Source organism: Glycine soja, chromosome 14, assembly GCF_004193775.1.
Source record: "Glycine soja cultivar W05 chromosome 14, ASM419377v2, whole genome shotgun sequence".
Classification (NCBI taxonomy): Eukaryota; Viridiplantae; Streptophyta; class Magnoliopsida; order Fabales; family Fabaceae; genus Glycine; species Glycine soja.
In genome coordinates, this window is record NC_041015.1 from 207,636 (window position 1) to 226,844 (window position 19,209).

At 35.4% G+C, this 19,209-nt stretch overlaps 2 protein-coding genes across 6 annotated transcripts in view; one reads left to right on the forward strand and one right to left on the reverse strand.

Moving 5' to 3' along the window:
- LOC114385390 (NPC intracellular cholesterol transporter 1-like) overlaps positions 1 to 13,989 on the forward strand; it is a 39,759-nt gene extending 25,770 nt beyond the window's left edge. The window contains exons 20-39 of one of the 2 annotated variants that reach the window (XM_028345446.1): positions 3,213 to 3,411; positions 3,562 to 3,711; positions 4,362 to 4,405; positions 5,432 to 5,515; positions 5,615 to 5,683; positions 5,757 to 5,833; positions 6,108 to 6,177; positions 8,281 to 8,430; positions 8,670 to 8,735; positions 8,859 to 9,003; positions 9,130 to 9,194; positions 9,289 to 9,354; positions 9,843 to 9,936; positions 10,493 to 10,529; positions 10,630 to 10,687; positions 10,804 to 10,914; positions 11,172 to 11,239; positions 12,536 to 12,602; positions 12,681 to 12,749; positions 13,605 to 13,989. In XM_028345446.1, coding sequence (XP_028201247.1) covers positions 3,213 to 3,411; positions 3,562 to 3,711; positions 4,362 to 4,405; positions 5,432 to 5,515; positions 5,615 to 5,683; positions 5,757 to 5,833; positions 6,108 to 6,177; positions 8,281 to 8,430; positions 8,670 to 8,735; positions 8,859 to 9,003; positions 9,130 to 9,194; positions 9,289 to 9,354; positions 9,843 to 9,936; positions 10,493 to 10,529; positions 10,630 to 10,687; positions 10,804 to 10,914; positions 11,172 to 11,239; positions 12,536 to 12,602; positions 12,681 to 12,749; positions 13,605 to 13,706 — 1,791 coding nt within the window. In that variant the 3' untranslated portion in view covers positions 13,707 to 13,989. The remainder of the gene's footprint in view (positions 1 to 3,212; positions 3,412 to 3,561; positions 3,712 to 4,361; positions 4,406 to 5,431; positions 5,516 to 5,614; positions 5,684 to 5,756; positions 5,834 to 6,107; positions 6,178 to 8,280; positions 8,431 to 8,669; positions 8,736 to 8,858; positions 9,004 to 9,129; positions 9,195 to 9,288; positions 9,355 to 9,842; positions 9,937 to 10,492; positions 10,530 to 10,629; positions 10,688 to 10,803; positions 10,915 to 11,171; positions 11,240 to 12,535; positions 12,603 to 12,680; positions 12,750 to 13,604) is intronic. The other variant, XM_028345447.1, reaches the window with a different exon arrangement.
- A 2,056-nt stretch (positions 13,990 to 16,045) lies between these two features.
- Positions 16,046 to 18,376, reverse strand: LOC114384374 (protein NLP2-like). 4 transcript variants are annotated; one of them, XM_028344043.1, is made up of 3 exons: positions 18,243 to 18,376; positions 16,820 to 18,116; positions 16,046 to 16,733 (listed from the first exon to the last, which is right to left on the reverse strand). In XM_028344043.1, the coding sequence occupies exons 2-3, from the start codon at positions 18,102 to 18,104 to the stop codon at positions 16,138 to 16,140; spliced, it is 1,881 nt and encodes a 626-aa protein (XP_028199844.1). In that variant the 5' UTR covers positions 18,105 to 18,116; positions 18,243 to 18,376; the 3' UTR covers positions 16,046 to 16,137. The 4 variants fall into 4 exon arrangements, with proteins under 4 accessions (XP_028199844.1, XP_028199842.1, XP_028199843.1 ...); XM_028344041.1 differs by having other exon boundaries at positions 16,820 to 18,121; XM_028344042.1 differs by having other exon boundaries at positions 16,820 to 18,121; positions 18,205 to 18,376.
- Between the last annotated feature and the right edge of the window lie 833 nt (positions 18,377 to 19,209).

Sequence of the window (19,209 nt, forward strand, 5' to 3'; positions counted from 1 at the left end):
TCCTAACACTATTAAAGTCTCCCAGCAGGCACCATAGGCTCCGTGGGTTCAGATCCTTGAGCTGTTTTAGAGATTCCCATAATATTCTCTTGTTTTGAGAATCACAAGAGGCATATATGTTGACTATAATCACCTTCTGTGCTTCTTTTCTCCATACCCCTTCCAATAGTATAAACCCCCTACCACTGACCCTTCTTTCCACATTAAAGTTGTCAGTGAACCCAAACTTCAACAAAGTGACTTTAAGTCTCTCAAACCAAGCTTTAGGAGCTTGTTTGAGTCCATAAATCGCTTTATTCAGTTTACATACAAGGGATTTATCAGAGGACTCAAACCCTGGAGGTTGAGTCATGTAAACTTCTTCCTCTAACAGCCCATTAAGAAAGGCATTATTTACATCCAACTGCTGCAGGGGCCACTTGTGAGTAATGGCAAGAGTTAAAATCACTCTAATAGTCACTGGTTTGATCACTGGAGAAAATGTCTCATTAAACATCTTTTGAGAAACTAACTCAATGATAGGTAAGGTGGTTGAAATGAACTCAGTAGGTGTAGAACTAGAAGTAGGAGAGGAAAAGAGGGTAGGATAAGGAAACTGATTTTCATTGAAAATAACATCTTTTGAAATGGAAATTCACTCAATCACAGGCTAAACACTAAACAAAGGTTGATGAGATGTCTGTCCTACAATATAAAGCCACACAATATTTGATTTCATAACCATCAAATAAGTTGCTTTTGTTGAGTGTTTGAAAGCTCATTTGGTGGCTAAAGGCTATCCCCAGACTTATTGCCTTGGTTACATTGACACTTTCTCTTTGGTGGCAAAAAATTGCTTATGTTCTTTTATTTCTAGCCGTGGATGTCATTTTTGTTGGCCTCCTTAACAACTTGACATCAAGAATAGCTTTCTTAATGGAGATTTATAGGAGGAAGTACACATGGAACAACCCGTTGCTTTTATTGCTCAGCGGGAGTCTGGCCTAAGTTTACATGCTTCGCAAATTTGTATATGGTCAAAAGCAATCTCCTTGCACTTGGTCTGGATGTTTTAGTATTGTATTACAAGCCTTTGGCATGACTAGAAGTGAAGCCAATTATTCCATTTCCTTTTTTTTTTTTGCTCAGCAAAAATAGATAATTATATTATATGCAAAGTACAAGAGGTACTGAAAATACAAACAGTAGTACTATACACAGATGGTATCAATACTATCCTAGAGATTAGTATTAGATACCATTTGAGCCCAAGGCCAAGATTACAGCTGTTGTGTATCTACTACAGAGAATCCTAGCCATTACCCTTCTTTCCTATTTACCCAAATACCTCCCCCAGATGAGATGACCATTGGTTGTAATGCATAGTGAAGTCCTTCTCCATAACTTTGAGCCATGACCATAATAGGAGAAGTGCGGCATCCATTACTTTGGTTGTGTCAAAAATCTGCGTGTCAAAAACTGCTTTGTTTCTATGTTGCCAAATGGTCCACGTGAGGGCTATCCACCAGCATTTCCATCTTGTATCCTTAATGCTACCGGCATTCCTGTTGGTGTGTTGCATAAAGTGTTCGATTGGGTTCTGTGGAAAAGCTGCCTTTTTTCCCACCCATCTCAATGATTCCCACCACAGGGGGAGTATGCTGCTGCATTGGAAGAAGAGATGTGATGCATCCTCCTCCATATTGTTGCATAAAGGACATTGTCATCACCAATAAATATGTGATGCATCTCAATGATTCCCACCACAGGGGGAGTATGCTGCTGCATTGGAAGAAGAGATGTGATGCATCCTCCTCCATATTGAATGCTCGAAGCAGAATTTGTTCAAGCCTTTTCAGATTAAGGATGTTGGCAAGCTTTTCTCTGGGTATAGAAGTTGCACAATGTGGATTTCCTTGAGGAAATATGCCTTGGATATTCTAGAGGAGGCTGGCATGACCAAGTATAAGCATATCAATACACCCATGGCTCCCAGCATAAAGCTTTTACCAAGATAGAGGAAGCCATTACCAGATCCTAAATAATATTGAAGAATGATTGGGTAACTGAACTTTCTCCCAATAACTAGGTCAAATATTTCTTTTGATGTGACATTGTTGAGTCAATTCTTTCATCCTACATGTGACTCGTACTAGGATGCCACTGTTCAGGTCTTAGATACATAAAAGAGCTATAGGAAGATGGTTACTCTATGACTATGACGATGCTGATCCGGCGGCAGGTTCTCCTTTAGGCATTCTTCCTCAAGATACTGCTTTCATTTTGGAGTTAATCTGATATCTTGGGAAAGAAGAAGCTGACATCAAGCAATGGCAGTTGCAATGTGTGAACTCGTATAGCTAAAATAGTTTCTTAAGGAGTTAGGTGTTTGTAAATGGCAATTCATGAAGCTTGTGTGTGATAATCTAGCTTCCCTGCATAAAGCTTCAAATCCAAGGTTTCATGAAAGAATAAAACACCTGTAGGTTGATTTTCATTTTGTGAGGGAGAAGAGCCGTCCTAGAGAAATGATCACTTCTTTCATCTCACTGTTTCAGTGAGTAGCTGTTAACATTTTCACCAAGATTCTTTGAAGTCCTCGAGTTAATTACGTATGAAACAAGCTTGTTGCATGACTCCTATGCAACAATTTGGAGCAAGTAATATAATGTTTGTAGAATTTGAGTTTGGGCCTAACTCAACACTACTAAACTGGCTTGTAAGGTGAGGGATGTCCCCCACTTATATACTTTAATTTGGTTGTATCACTAGTCGATGTAGGATCTCCAACACACACCGCTCATGCTGAAGACTAACATCTTGAGCGTGAAGTTTGCAAGACTGGACATCTACGGATGGTCTGATAACAGACTAATAGCGGGTGGCATAATAGGCCCAACAACAATCGCTAGGATAACAAATGTTATTATAATTATTAGAATGTTGGAAAGTAAACATTAAGAATTGGTATATTTGGTTCATGTCCTTTGAGCAATAGTGCCATAGGAAATAGCTTAAATTCATTTTTTTTTGTCTTGTAAATGCTCTCTTGATGTATATAAATATCATATATGCTGACTGCTACTTTCTTAAGATAATTCAGAACCTTTCTTCTAAATTTGGGCCATTCTCTAAATTCAAGTTTTATTAATTTTTATAACTCTTCTGCTTACTTTTCTGCAAGTGTGGTTAGATTTCACTTTTTTTTTTTGGATTTTCATTTTTTTTATCAGGTTGGTGTTGATAACATGTGTATAATCGTAGATGCTGTGAAACGGCAACCCTCAGGTTTACCAGTAGAGGAACAAATAAGCAATGCAATGGGTGAAGTTGGACCTTCAATAACACTGGCCAGCTTATCAGAAATTCTAGCATTTGCTGTAGGATCATTTGTTTCTATGCCAGCATGTCGTGTTTTCTCCATGATTGCAGGTTACAGATTTTTCTCTTCTCACCCTGTACTTTGGACCAAAAGAAAACTGAATCGACATCATCTATACACATAAAAAGGAGGGTGAAATATACGACTCCTTTAAAAAGTGGTTTTAAGATTTCTTAACTCCTTAATTTTCTTTTTTATAGCTTTGGCGGTTCTACTGGACTTCCTTCTACAAATTACTGCTTTTGTAGCTTTGGTTACATTAGACTTTATGAGGGCCAAGGATAATAGGATTGACTGCTTTCCGTGCATGAAGTTGAATCCGCCCTCTGCGGAGCGAAATGAAGGTACATGTGAGTTATGGCATGTATACTTTGGTTTTCTGCTAAGCCTGCATCTTATAGTTTAGGCTTTTGGGTAGTAGGGTTTCAAATTGGTATAGCCTTTATGACCATGTTGTCAATAAGTTGATCATTTATGCTCCTATTCTTATGCATCTATGATGGGCCCTTTTGCTTTGTCTACGCTTCAAGCAATCAAGCCCGAAGCTCTTTTGCATGAGGGGTTTACTTGGACTTATAAATCATTCTTGTTACTCTATCTAATAAGCCTTAAGCTTTTAGGATTGAGTTGGTCTTTGACATGATATCAAAGGCTCCATGTAGTGGTTACAAATTTGATCCTTGTTGTCCTTTTTTGGCTTGGTGAGATTTAATTTCAGCACTACGCATGAATGTTATGTGATTTGTCAATGCTTCAACTTGAAAGGACTCTCACATAATGAAACATCAAACATGTTAAGGGTATAAATCACTCTTAAGTTTCCACCTTGTAGATTAAACTTTTACTTTTAAATTGATGCTCAATAATTCTTTATATCTAACATTTTCCATTGAAGCATAATCATGAATTATTTTCAGCTGCTGTTGGTACTTTTGTATTTTAAACTTTTTTTTCTCTCCTTGCTTATATATGGTTCTAATCATATCCTAATAAAGTGTAGGCGTTAGGCGGGAAAGAGATGGATTACTGACACGATATATGAAGGTAAAGTTATATTTACTTCATGAGTTGATTATTTGTAAACTAAAAAATAAATTTTATTGTATTACCCATGTTTTATGAATTCGATTTTGTTGTTTTCTAATTCTATTTGGTGGTCATAAGCAAAAATTCTCAAGATAATGCTATAGAACTTTTACTTTGTTAGAGTGGATTAGCTAGATAAATAAGGTGGAATTTGGATGGAATGGGCATTCAGTTAGTTAGAACATTTATAAGAAAAAGAGAAATCCTTTGTGAAAGAGAAATCCTAAATTATTTGCATATTTACAACATAGATAATATATAGTGTTAGAACTTAAATGTAATAATTTTATATTAGAAATAGATAAAACAACTTAATCATTAGTCTCATGAAACAAAATTATAAGTTATATCTGAGGTTATGAAACCTCTATTTTGGAAGATGGAATTGAAGAAATGAAACAACCAATTAGAGTGCATGCATTGAATGAGTGAGTGACAAATAGAGTAGTGGAATAATCCATAAGATAAGCTATCCTTCAATTCCTTTTCGTTTATTAATTTAAGCTAATATGCTCTTCGATTTCTTTCATGAGAATTGGTGAAAGAAAAGTAAGGAAGGATAAATAATGAATGTTGAATCGTGTGATTATTGCACCAATTCGTTAATGGATAGTAAGATTTGTATTCATTTGAGATTCATCTTATGATACAAATTGCTAGCTAGCTGAATCACATGATTCAAATCGTGAATTGTAATATTCCAATAATTATGATAGCTGCCCTATCAGGACTGGTTAGTTAGTTAGTTAGTTAGAGGGGATTAACATATAAATAAGGGAGAATAAGATTGGAAGGGGCATTCAAAGAATTTGAAGATTTGTAAGAAAGGAATTATCATTTGTGAAAGGGAAGCAGCCCTTGGACAAGAACTACTTTTCCTTGTTCTGTTCAGTTTCAATCAAGAAAAATCACTGTTTATTTCCATCTTGTGTTCCTATCACTTTTCTGATCAAAATTAACTCTACTATCATTGTATGAATTTAGGAGGTTCATGCACCATTTCTTGGACTATGTGGAGTTAAAATCTTGGTCATTGCCGTATTTGCTGCATTTACCTTAGCAAGCATTGTGAGTTTCGTGGGAAACGAGAAAATATTAATTTTCAGTAAGCCCTTTTCAGAAATGTCATTCTATTTTTGCTTTTATTGTTTCCTTTTATTTTGACAGGCATTATGCACAAGGATTGAACCTGGTCTTGAGCAACAGATTGCTCTTCCACGGGATTCCTACCTTCAGGTTTAAGTTTCTATTTGTTTTCCCATGTTCCATTTTGTACTATCCAGCCTCTTATATTCATTTTTTCTTTCAGGGTTATTTCAGTAACATATCCGAGTACCTTAGAGTTGGACCACCCTTATATTTTGTTGTAAAGGATTACAACTACAGGTTGATTAATTTTATTGTTCTTAGTGTACTTATATCTTTATTAATTGATGGGTCTTTTAAGAAGACAATTCAATGTTGTATTATTTACCTGAAATGATGCATTAGGCATGCCAGCTGCTGTTGAATAAAAAAGGAAATAGAATTAGTGGAAAGAAAATTATGTATATCATTATTTTCCTCCACAGTGCTAGCACATGAAAAATCTCATATAGATGTATCAATTAAGTGTATTATCTGAACTTTTGAACTGATTTCCTGTGAGTCTCTTGTGCAGTTTGGAATCCAAACACACAAACCAGCTATGCTCCATTAGCCACTGTGATTCAAATTCTCTTTTAAATGAGGTAATTCAATGGTCAAGTTCTTCAACAAGTGATTATTAGTGTTAACCTCCATTCATTAGTTCTAGTAAAAACTGAATATTTTATTGATTGCTTGAGAGAAAACTCACTTAAGAAAGATTGTGTAAATGATAATAAACACTGGAAACAAAGAACTCTAAGACTAAGAGAATAAGAGATTGACTGAGATTACATCAATAATATCTAACCTATCTAAGTAAAAATATCAAATACAGAAATAAAATAAATATAAACCCCCCAAGCCGTGTCATATATATGTAATTCTAGGACCTCTTGAAGACTTGGTAAAATGTCAGCCTGATTATCTTTGGAGCTCATAGAGGTAGTTTTGATAATGCTGAAAAGTATCTTCTCTATATAAAGTGGCAATCAACTTATGTTGTCTTCTCTTGAAAAAACTAGATTTAATAAGAGATATAGGGCAGATTATCACAAACAAGCTCCTAAGACCTAACTCTTAAAACTTGCAAGTCTTGAAGCAAGTGTTTTAGCCATAGAAAATCACATGTGGGGTGAGCCATGGTGCAATACTCTACAATCTAGCCACAACATTCTGTTTCTTACTCTTCCATGAGGTGATTCCTCTCATAAGAACACAATAGCCTGAAGTGGAATGGGACATTTGTCACTGACATCTTTTGCCCACTTGGCATCTAAGTATGGTATAATATTAGTGACCCCTAGCCATATAAACTGGGTCCTTTCCTGGTCACCCCTTAATGTACCTTAGTCCAAACAACTACATTCCAATGACATTGGCAAAGAGAGTTCAAGAACTGACTAATAAGGCTCCCCCTGATTAGGAAGAAGCTTAATATTTTTGGTCATATGGGTATCAAAAGGTTTACAATCTAGCATTCCTGTTTTCTTCATGTGTGATCTCTGTACCCAAATTGCAAGTGTTTTGCTTTATTTTCCTAAAAAATTAATGAAATTCCTCATGTAAGTCTTATCTACAAAAGGAAACATCTCTAAACTCAAACTAAGCTAATTTTTATGGGTTTTCAAAAAAAATATTCTTTTTGGTTTATTTTTCTTCAATTTTTCCTTTGAAATCATGCACATAAGTTCATAAAAAATGAATTTATCATGGTGCAAACTAGCTGTGCTCACACTGAAGGTAGTTTTGCTCATGAAGATGGTAAGACCCTTCCTTGCAACACTGGTAAATCTTTTGGGCTAAGAGACTATAGAGAAGTTGTTTTTCCTCAGACAAGTAAAAAAAAAAAAAAAAGCAAAACAGATTTTCAATCACAGCCAAAAAAAATGAGAAGATGGTGCTTTCTAACAGCTGCAAAAGAGACAGTATTAGGACAAATGAAACATAACAGGGAGTGGGCAGTGTCCTGTTGTGTGGTGGGGGTGGCAAGAGGTGCACACACACCTGAAATGCATGGCTACTGGTTGCGTGCATAAGGGAACATGGCAGATCTGATGAGAGCTGAAACTTTGGGTACAGGGACATCAGTGACGTCCGCTTTGCTGAGGGGATCTTTGCTGGAGAAACCTGCTGGAAAAAAAAATTCCAGCAATGGCAGTGGTGGATGAAGGCTGCCTAAGATAGCTTCAAGAAGGAAGCTAGTCTTTTGATGCATCTAGAGTCTGATACCTACTTGATAAACCTAAAAGATTTGAAAAAGAATAAAAGTATAGAGTATACTTACTCTTATAGTGGCTGAAGTTTATTTATTATTCAGCTTATTACAAAGGATGATTACCACTCCTATATATAGACTACGTTACCAATTTTACTGATGACTAATCTCCGCCGGAGAACCTGACTGGTCACCTTTAGTGGGGTCCCCTCCCAACCACGTTTTTTCCATTCACAAGGATCGAATCCGAGACCTTGCTTAAGGGGGCCGAGCCCAGGACCACTCAGACCAACGACTTGTTGGTAGAGTCTAAGAATATGTACAGGCTAACTAATGAAAGAAATAAACCCTATGAATTACAACAATTATATTCTTCATTTATATTGTTGAATGGCTGACTTGTACATAACTACACTTGTAATATAATTTCTTTTTTTGTCTTGGCATATATTTGAATGGATTCTGTATATATTGTTCTGTAACGTTGCAGATATCTAGAGCATCATTAGTGCCAACATCAAGCTACATAGCCAAACCAGCTGCCTCATGGCTTGATGATTTTCTTGTATGGATATCACCTGAAGCTTTTAGTTGCTGTCGAAAATTCACAAATGACTCTTATTGTCCACCTGATGATCAGGTTCATGCTTCTTTAAATGTCCTTGGATAATATTTGCGTGCTGCGTGCTAAGTTTTCTTCTCTCCTACATGCTTTGAACTAATATTCATACACATTGTATATGTATATATGGTTTCTCTTTTCTCCTGCCTTGTTTTTGTATCTACATCAATTGTTTAAATGATAAATCTAATTAAATATTGCTCAATGTACCATCGTATATCTTTCATTTACAATAGTAAATGTCTGTCCTTGTTCAGCCGCCTTGCTGTTTACCAGATGAAGGGCCATGTGGGTTGGGTGGAGTGTGTAAAGACTGTACAACAGTAATATACTTCTCCCTCTAAACTTTTTTGTTTATTACATAGGATACTACTTTCCTAATAGATGTGACTGTAAATCAAAAGGATGAATTAGTAAAGCGACTGACACTTTTGGTTGATTCCTAGTGTTTCCGCCACTCGGATTTGGTTAATGATCGTCCATCTACGGCACAGTTCAGAGAGAAGCTTCCCTGGTTTCTTGATGCACTGCCATCAGCTGATTGTGCCAAGGGTGGTCATGGAGCTTACACCAACAGTGTAGATCTGAATGGTTTGAAAAATACTCACTCCCTCTTTATAAAAGGGCAAAACTTATATTTTGTTCCTTATGTATTTGCTGTAACATTCTCAAAATTGAAAATATAATATGTAGATTTTGCTTATAACTGGCTTTCAGGTTATGAGGGTGGTGTCATCCAAGCTTCTGAGTTCCGTACTTATCACACACCAGTTAATAGACAAGTATGCAGTGTGATAAGTGATGATCTTATTTTCATTGCTTTGGCATATTTTTTTTCATACATTTCTCTGTTTGTTCTAATGAAAATCTTGTTAGGGTGACTATGTTAATGCAATACGAGCTGCAAGGGACTTTTCGGCAAGAATTTCTTCATCTTTAAAGGTTTGGACGTCAATGGCATTATGCATTTTTACCTGATTTGTTTTGGCATTCTGGATCAAAAAAATGTTCGGAATATGGTCTACACATATTTTTTCTCCTTGTAATTATTTTTTTATTTGAACTGCATTTCTGAGCCTTTTCCTAGGATTGGCTCTACTATTACTGCTATTATTGTTATTGTTGTTGTTGTTTGTTATTGGTGTTATTATTGTTACTGTGTTATTTCTGTCTTTCACCAATCTAATATTTTATTTGGGAGTCCTTCTTTTCACTTGTCCTTTGAATCTCAATCTCTGTTGGTGTTAGCTCATCACTTTTTATCTGAATGTCTCTTTGTTGGTATTTAGTTTATAGCAAAATATTAGATGATATGATTATGGATCTACTTACCATTTTCTCATCCTTATGAAGCATTTTGTAATGACTAAAATCATACAATGTCTCATTAATGTTGATTCTTTTGTGGATCACCACTTCTTGTTGTGCAGATGGATATTTTTCCGTACTCAGTGTTTTATATCTTCTTTGAACAATACCTGGATATATGGAAGTTAGCCCTGATCAACATTTCCATAGCACTAGGTTGGTATTCCAAAACAGTTTAAATAGAACATATACACACAGTATGACATACTCGTTTGTCAACCTTGTTGTATAAGCTGTACTGTCTGTTATGATCCTTCAGTTTCCCTTCCTGTTTGCAGTTTATATGTTGAAATTTGAGCCTTTATTGAGAAGATTTATACTTGTGTCTTGGCTTCAAACTTTTAAATTCTATCTCTATGGTCTTTCATGGAGTACTCTGTTGTCTTATCAGCATCAAACCACTTTATGTCTTCCACTTGAAAGATATATAGGATCTTCTGTTGCTTTTTATGTATGAAAGATTTCAGTATCGGGATTTAGACTACATATTCATGGGTTGCACTTATTTTCCTCTCTCTTGATATTTCTGATTGGACCAAAATTGGAAAGTGAAAATCTAATTCATGTCTTCTCACTTTTATCCATGTTTTGTTTTCCATTTCTCGGGCATAGATTCTTCAACTACTACTTGTGTGAAAATGTATCATATCAAGTCTGTGTCTTTCTTTAGTCAAATTCATTTGTCATTAAATAACTTATGGTGATATAACAGGTGCTATTTTTGTTGTCTGTCTGATCATCACATCCAGGTATACTTGAGCCTTGTATATTTACAGTCAACTTGAAAATTTGTTCTCTCCAGTTCAAGATTAAGCATAATATTCTTTTTCTGTTTGCTATTAAATGCAGTGTGTGGAGTTCAGTAATCATATTACTTGTTCTGATCATGATAATTTTGGATCTCATGGTAACATTTATCTTACAGTTGCAAATTCGTTTCATCTTTCATTTGCTTTCCCTTTTGGTATCCTATTTATTACCTTAGTTACAGAATGAAACAAATGACCTTTGTGACTCCTGCAGGGCGTAATGGCAATTTTGGGTATTCAACTGAATGCGGTGTCTGTTGTAAACCTTATTATGTCAATAGGAATTGCTGTGGAGTTCTGTGTGCATATAGTACATGCTTTCACGGTTAGTCTGATCCTCTGTTCTATAAATTGACGGGTCTTCCCATAGGGTATGGTGGTCTTTTTGAGGAAACAGTGATATTTGTCAATGTGTCACTTTATAATTCCTATAACCTGTGAAATTCAACCTGCTTTGTCACCAGGGGAATATTGACACACTGATTTATTCAGGGAGGCCTTTTTATGCAATTGAACCACCTGTCTTTTGGTGACTATGCAGTATGCACATTTTCTGATGATCTTGTATACATTTGTTCACAGGTAAGCTTGGGGGATAGGAGCCAACGAGCAAAGACAGCATTGTGTACCATGGGGGCTTCCGTATTCAGGTTGACTATATGTATTATGACATTTGGAAAGATCATGGATTGTAATATTTGTAGCTTTACCCCACCCCCCACCCTACCCCACTTATATGCATTATTTTTTGCCATATCACCGGTCAGTGGATCTTTAACACCCCCGACATGCTGAGGACTGGGACATCTTTAACATGAAGTTCATAGGACTGGACATCTATGGGTGGTCCAATAACAGCCAGATAAACCCAACAACAATCACTAGGATAGGTGGTCATACCACCTTAAAGTTTAGGTTTGCACTATAGGCTTTGATACCATGTTAGAATTGGGTTTGATAGGTGGATAATATGGTAAGTGGCCCAATAATGGAATAAGGATAGACTCTTTTACCATCTTAGAATTTTGAGTCTGGGCCTAATTCTATCTCACAAAACCGGGTTGTAAGGTGAGGGTTAGTGGATTACCCCTTACTTATATACACTATTTTGGCCATATCACTAGAGTGATAAAATTTGAGGACTTCCGATTGACAATGCCTACCCACATGATGTTCTAGGTGAGGACCTTGTTTGTGTTCCTGGGTGGTATATACTATAAACCCAGTTGGAGGCCACTTACTCGGTGGTATGATAGTTAGTATTTTGGAAACAAGTTTATAGGTTGATAGGGCAACTAAGGTGGATGTTGCCAGTGTTTTGTTAGGGAGGCACTAGTTTCCTAAGTTTTTGGATGAGATCACGTAATTTTCGTGTATATCTAAATAAGTATTTTTACATGTATCGTATCTTATATAATATATTTTAAAATAATTGAACCACGGTAACCACCCTATTGGATGCGTATCGTATTTGTGCATCAACATGTAACATATGCATAAGCTTGAGGGAGAATATTAAAGATATGAAGGTTGTTGTTAGTAGTGGGCCTAGGCTAGGGTTTGGGCTTGTACTGGTAGTTCTAAAACTCGGTCTTTTTAATGGTATAAATAGGTGCATTTGTATTTGTGCGTGACATCTTATTATCAATCTCAAAATACATTGTTTGCCATGATTTGTTCTTACCTCTTTTCCTCGTCTTAACCCTAAAGGTTCAGCAAAGATGAAATGTTATGCGCATGATAGGACTTGTGAAAAGTTTATCTTATAGTAGTTATTTAGTAGTGTAGCTTTGATATAACGCTTTATCTGTTGTAAGATAATTGATGCAGGTATACCGTTTATAACTAATTACAAAAATGATTTGAATCGTGGTTGAATTATTAGTGTTTGCTTGCACTATTATTTTGTTGACACTTTCTTTTTGTATTATTTATCTGTTTGGTAGTGGAATCACACTTACAAAATTAGTCGGAGTCCTCGTCCTTTGCTTCTCAACATCACAAATTTTTGTGGTATGTGACATATCACCCTTGGCTCGAAACTTGATTGTCTGCTCAAGAAATGTTAAAGTACCTTTTGGGTCTTTGCAGGTGTATTACTTCCAGATGTATCTGGCCTTGGTTCTCATTGGCTTCTTACACGGTCTTGTGTTTCTACCTGTAAGTTTGTGGTGTTTGGTGTTGCTCTATAAAGTATAAATAACTAGTTTTTCATTAATGTCAGGAAATAGGTTTTGCTCCGTTTCCATTTTGCGAGTTTTAATTGTTGGTCACAATTTCACAATTTGTTCAACAAGCCTTACACGTTTGACATTGTCATTAATCCATACAATCGCCACTGGGATTAGTTCTGCCGGTAGGAATGAAAACACTTTACCTATACGGCTTATGTTCAATTCCTACTGCCAGCAATCCTCTTTGGTGAGCAATCTGTTATAACTTAGCACCAGTGTAAGCCCTTGCTGAGGCGTGTGGTATGTTTTGACCTTATATAGGACAGCCTACCTTCCCCCTATATGTAACATCCATAATTTTGGACTCCTCTGCGGCTCTCACACTACGGTACTTCACGGGTGATACTTTAATCAACATCCTTATTGATCAGAATCCTCCGTAAATAGCTTTGTTCGAGACCTCGAAAATCAGCTCTGTTTACATATAAGATCAATGACTGATCCAACAAACCAACATAAGACTTTTCAACGTGTTTTGTCTTCACTTACATGTTTTTCAGACAATTTTCCGGAAGGTTACTTATCTCATTATTATTTCAAGCCAAACACGTTTAATTATAAAATTCTTAAGTAATGGATTATCGAAAAATAGAAATTTTTTGTTAGTATAAGATAATACCAATTAATTTCTTTAAGTCATTCTTAATTGTATAATCTTATACCTACACAACCTTCTAGTGTAATTCGTCATGGTGTTACACTATATCTTTTTATTCCCAAAAATATAGGTGCACAATAACTAATTAGGAAACATCTCACATTCCTGCCCTTTATTTTTCAGGTGGTTTTGAGCTTGTTTGGTCCTCCATTAAGATATACAGTCATTAAGGAGCAGCTAGAAGACATGCCTTCTGCTTCATCAGAACAGCCTCTAATTAGATGAAAGTTAGATTTTAACTACGTGATTACATACTTAATGAACAAGAAAAATTGTTTTGATTATAGAGGATTAATAGTATCTTTTCTTTTGACTTTTAGATCGAGAAAGTTCATTGCTTATGTATCTGAACATGGTCACGGAGAAACTCAGTCGATTTTTGTAATTTCTGATGTTTGGTAGGTTTGATCATCAGTTATGTTGGTGTGTATATAATTCCGATAACATTTGCTTATATTTGAAGCAAATATACGTTTATAAATATTTATATACTTTTGTTTCTTTTTAATTATTATTTATTGGCTATGGTTATCATTCTTAAACAACATGAGGTACCACTAAGAGAATCATCTGATTTAAAATGTAACTATCACATTATCACTTGGTGGGATTATAAATAATGAAGAATTTTTTTTTGGGAGATTAAGACTTGTCAAACTTTTTTTAGGAATTATATGTAAGTTTACTGTAACTTATGTTTGGATAATTTTATTTTAAAACTATTTTTTGTTAAAATGAAACTTATTTAAATTAATATTAATCAAAAGCACTTTCAAATATATGATTATTCAAATGGGTATAGATTTTATGATGTGATGTTAATATTATTTATTTTATTATTTTAAGTATATTTGAATTGATAATATATTATTATTATTGCTACATCTTATAAAAAAATGGTGTTAATATTATAAATTCAAAAAAAAAAAATTAAAAAAATCAAAATATGTACATAAAAACATTTAATATCAATGCAATTTAATCACATAAAAACTTAATAATAATATAAATGTAATTTAATATAAATGTAATTTAATCACGTCAAGGGGTTTAGCTTTGGTTGACCAATTCTAGAACTAATCACGTGACCAAATTTGTTATGGCGTTGTTAAATTGTCTTTAGTATTGTTATCACTACACGTTGAACGAAAAAGCAACTATATGTGGATGCTTTGAGGAGAACGGTTATTTTGATGAGATCTAGATACAATTCAAGTGTAGTTCAAATTTGCTAAATAAATATGTATGTCGTTCCATGAAGGCCGAACGTTTGTTTGAGTGGCCAAACGGTAAAACAAGCATACCCAGTAGCTTTGATTGATATGATAAACTTAATTGAAAAATAAATTAAATCATACACTGATGTGAAAGGTACTGGCACTAAAATAACTTAATTGAAAAATAAAACTAAATGTTTAATATAATAAATTAAATCATATTTATTGGTATTTTTTAAAAAAAATATTTAGAGCAAATTAATTTAATGTCCATCTAAAATTTTTAAAATTTGATTTTAGTTCCTAAAAAAATTTTGCCCCTCGAAATACAAAACATTATTTTAACATCAATGCTATACACATGATAGTTTTGATTGATATGACATTCATGTGACCATTTTTTTATTTCTATTTTTTTAAAATGTTTTTTTTTCTTCTAAAACTTTGAAATTTAGTTTTAGTCTCTATAAAATTTAAAGTTTCATTTTAATCTTCATAGAAGTCAAAATTTTGATTTTAATCCTCATAAAATATTATATATTAATTTTTTAACATAACCTATTTAGTAATATTAAACAAAAATAACATAATATTAATAATTTAATAATATTATTGGTAGGATGAACATGAGAAGTCACAAAGTATATACTCATCTTTGTTATTAGCCTACCTAAAATTGTGTTAGGATCATTTATGCGTGAACCCAAATCCAATAACATGATCAAGACCAAATAATATATGTGGGATAAGAATAGGTCAACTTGATTTATTAACGTAATATATTAATATTAAAATTATGTATAATTAAATCGTGGATTAAAAGAATTATAAAGTTTAAGTAAAATCTATTTGAAATTATAAATTTTTTATTATTGATTAAAATTTGTACTCTTTAACATATTCTTTGTTATTGATTAAAATTTATTAAAAAATTATGAAATTATACATTAAGTGGTACTCATAAAATCTTGTGATTTTCAATAAACTCAACCAATAATAAAGGGTGTATTCGATGGAGCGTGATAAGAGAATATATTGCTAGCATCTCTTAATCAAATATGTCATAACGTTGAAGTTTAACGACACACTAGAAATGATTCTATGGCAATCATGTAAAAATTAAATTGAATTCCCTTAAAAAAATTTAAGTTTGTTAAATCATTATTCTTTAAGAAATCGAGCCGCAAGCAGTTTCAAGAGCTGACTTAAGTCCCTTCCAGCCCCACATATATACCATTTCCTTTGTATTAGGAGAGAGAAACAATCTAAATGCAGCTTTTTGGTTATATATAGTTGGATGGAGCAACTGATATGGAGCTTGGTGAATAAAGTGTAGATAAGGCAATGTTAGCATTTTAAGAAGAAGTAATAGATATAAATAAAATGAGTCTAAAAAGTAAAAGCAAAGCAGAAATGAATGCAAATGTGATGGTAGAGTACTAAAGAGAGACGGCGAGGCTGGAAGAAGGGGTAGCCGCGGCAAAAGTATATGTATTTGGTAGATTATTAAGAGGAGAAGCTTGAAATAGGGCGAGTCTAATTGTGCGGCTCTGAGATGTTGTATGCAAGTCTTTACACTCCTCAAGATCACCATCGCAGGCTAAAACAACCCACTCCCCGTCATCATCCAAATACTTTAGAACCAAGTAGCCGTTGCTCACATCGTTTAGGTTGAAGCGCCTTGCGATTTCCAGCTGCAATTCTGTGAACCCCCAATGTGGTTGCAAGCTAAAACGGATTTTTTCATCCGCAAAAGTAGCCTTCACTCTCAAGGGTTGTTGAGGGCTTTGTGCTGCTGCTGCTGCTGCTGTAGGAGAGGATGAGTTGTTGTTGTTGTTGGACTTGGATGATTGAGAACTCAACTCCGGAAAACTGTTGTAGAAGGAGCCGATCTGTATGGCACCCTCGGCACCCTGCACTGAATCGATTACAAGTTGAAGTTTCTTCAAAGAGTGGCCCACCTTCTTGATTTTCCTTGAAGGCCACCTCGTTATGCCGTGCTGTCTGCATATCCTTTTCAGAGTCGTGGGACACACTGCATGCATGCATTCATTCATTCATTAAACAAGAGCTGGAGTAGAGAGAGACAAAGAATGCAATTATTAATGGATCATATCTCACCGCCAATGCTCTTTGCCGCATCTTTTAGGCTTCCTGCAAAGTACTGTCTTAGAACTGGCAAGCTGATAGTCTTCTCGGCCTTGGTTCGTCTCTTCTCGCCTGGTTTTCTGCCACGCTTCCCACCAAATGTGTGAGTGTGAGATTCTTCCCCAAACACGACCTGGTCATGTGCCTGATAAGTACTGGTGGCAGTACTGTCCCAGTTGCAGTAGTGGGTTGTGGTGACTTTGAACTCCTCTTTGGGTTCTTCTTCCAAGGACAAGCACACGCCTTTAATGTGTTGGGACTGGGCCTCCATCATGTGTGCAATCCAGGAGGCCTGGGAAGGGGATTCAGTAGGCAAGAATTCAAAATCAAGATGGTGATCATGGATGAGAGAAAGATGGAAGGTGGAGCGGCAAGCTTGGTGAAGGAGAAGGGATAAAGAGTTGAGGAAGTGGTTGTGGTCAGGGCAGTCTAGGGGAAGGAAGAACTCCAAGACAAAATGAAAAGAGGAAGAGAAAGTAGTAAGAGGAATAGCGACAGCAGCATGCAAGTCAAAGATGGAGGCGTGGTGGGAGAGAGGATATTCGGCGTTGGAGAAGGCGGTTATGTCGGTGGCGAAACAGGGCTTGGCTGTTGCCAAGGCAGTCCCAACAACTCCTTGTCCGCGGAAAAGGTGATGCTGAGAGCAGGCCTCCTGGAAGCCCAACAGCTGGGGGTTCTCTTCTCCGACAAAGCACGCTCTCTCCACAGTCGACACATAGCTCTCATCCCTTGAATGCCCGCAGTACTTGGCTTGCTTCTGTTGGACGCATGGAGCCCATGCCAGTGCCAAAGGCACCTTCTGCGCCTTGCACACACACCTCACCACCTCCATCATCTCACTCACTACCTCATCCTCCATTACTATCTCTAGTACACCCAGGCATGTGCCACTCCCTCTTTCCAACACAGGAACCCCCACACATCCCTCTTGGCTTCTAAACAACCTAAGCTTTACGTTCCTGTTCCTTTCAAAAGCAATCGTATCCGACTCATCAGTCCCAAGCTCCTGGCCTGCGCTCCTCCTCAGGGGAACCCATATCTGAATGTTGTTGTTTGTGTATTCTCTCAAGTATCCCATCGCAGCCTCTAGTCTTTCTTTGACGGATGCATGATTAGCCTTTGGTCCAATCCACCATGTCTTCCCCATGGGCATTTCCTCGCTTCTCCCACTCGTTTCCACCCAGCATCCCTGTACCAGCAACTCTTCAATCAACTCTTCTTCGCACTCCGACAGGCTCCCAAACCCACCATACTCCATGCTTCCTCGATCCTATCCTATCATTTTACATTACATAAAACAATCAATTATATAAGTTTAATCACCCAGAGAGAGGTGGAGCCATCAAGTGCTAACTCACCTTAAACTTAATATTGCTTGATGAGAAAATATGATTACCTCTACTCAACTCGATCGACTTGCGACCGATCCACAGTCCTCTTATATAATGACCAGAAAAGGAAAGCAAAAACCAGAGAGTGCCTCCTCAGTCTCACATCTCTCACCTTGGCCTGTATTTATTTATATATACATATTTTTCCCTTGCTTATCACTGCTGTAAATTATATAATTATATCCTTCATGTACTATACACTATATTCTCTATGCTTCCTGTATTACAAACAACACCCCAGCAAATTAAAATAAAATAAAATAAAGTCATTCTCATGATGAAAGCAACATATAGAGATGAATTCAAGTTACTGGGTAATTATGTTTCTTTGAGATGATTTTTTTAAAAGAAAAAAGTATTTTTTTACTTACAAAGTAATAAAAATTAAATATAATTCTTCATGTTTTCAAGGAAAAATTAGTTTATTATTTTTTATAGAAAAATATATTACGTAATTTATTCTTATATTATAAATTTAAGTCTTCACTTGAATAAAGGTTTTTTAAGATTCATCATTTTCGCTAAATCACATAACTTCTCCTGTATTACTATTTTTTTATTCCTTTCAAAAGTTATTACTTATATTCATTTTTAAATTTTAAATAAAATCGAAATAAATCTTAAAAAAATTGGACACTATATTAAATTAATAGATATAGAAATTATGTGTTTTATTTGAATAATTATTTTCATAATTTTCTTTTTAATATTTTTTTTGTCTCATTAATTATGTATTTCTATCTAATTGGACTATTCCATCAAGTTGATTAATCATATCAAGCGTCTATGCCTTTTAAACTCAAAACTTAAGGAATTATAGAGTGTCTATAGTTAGATACACACATACTAGGATACAAGGTAAGGGTTGAATCCTTTCATATGGCTGAATCCTTAAAGAGTTAAAGATGACCGAGATCAAGACAAATTAACAATCATTATGCCATGAATGCAAAGAACTTAGGACCAATTTTG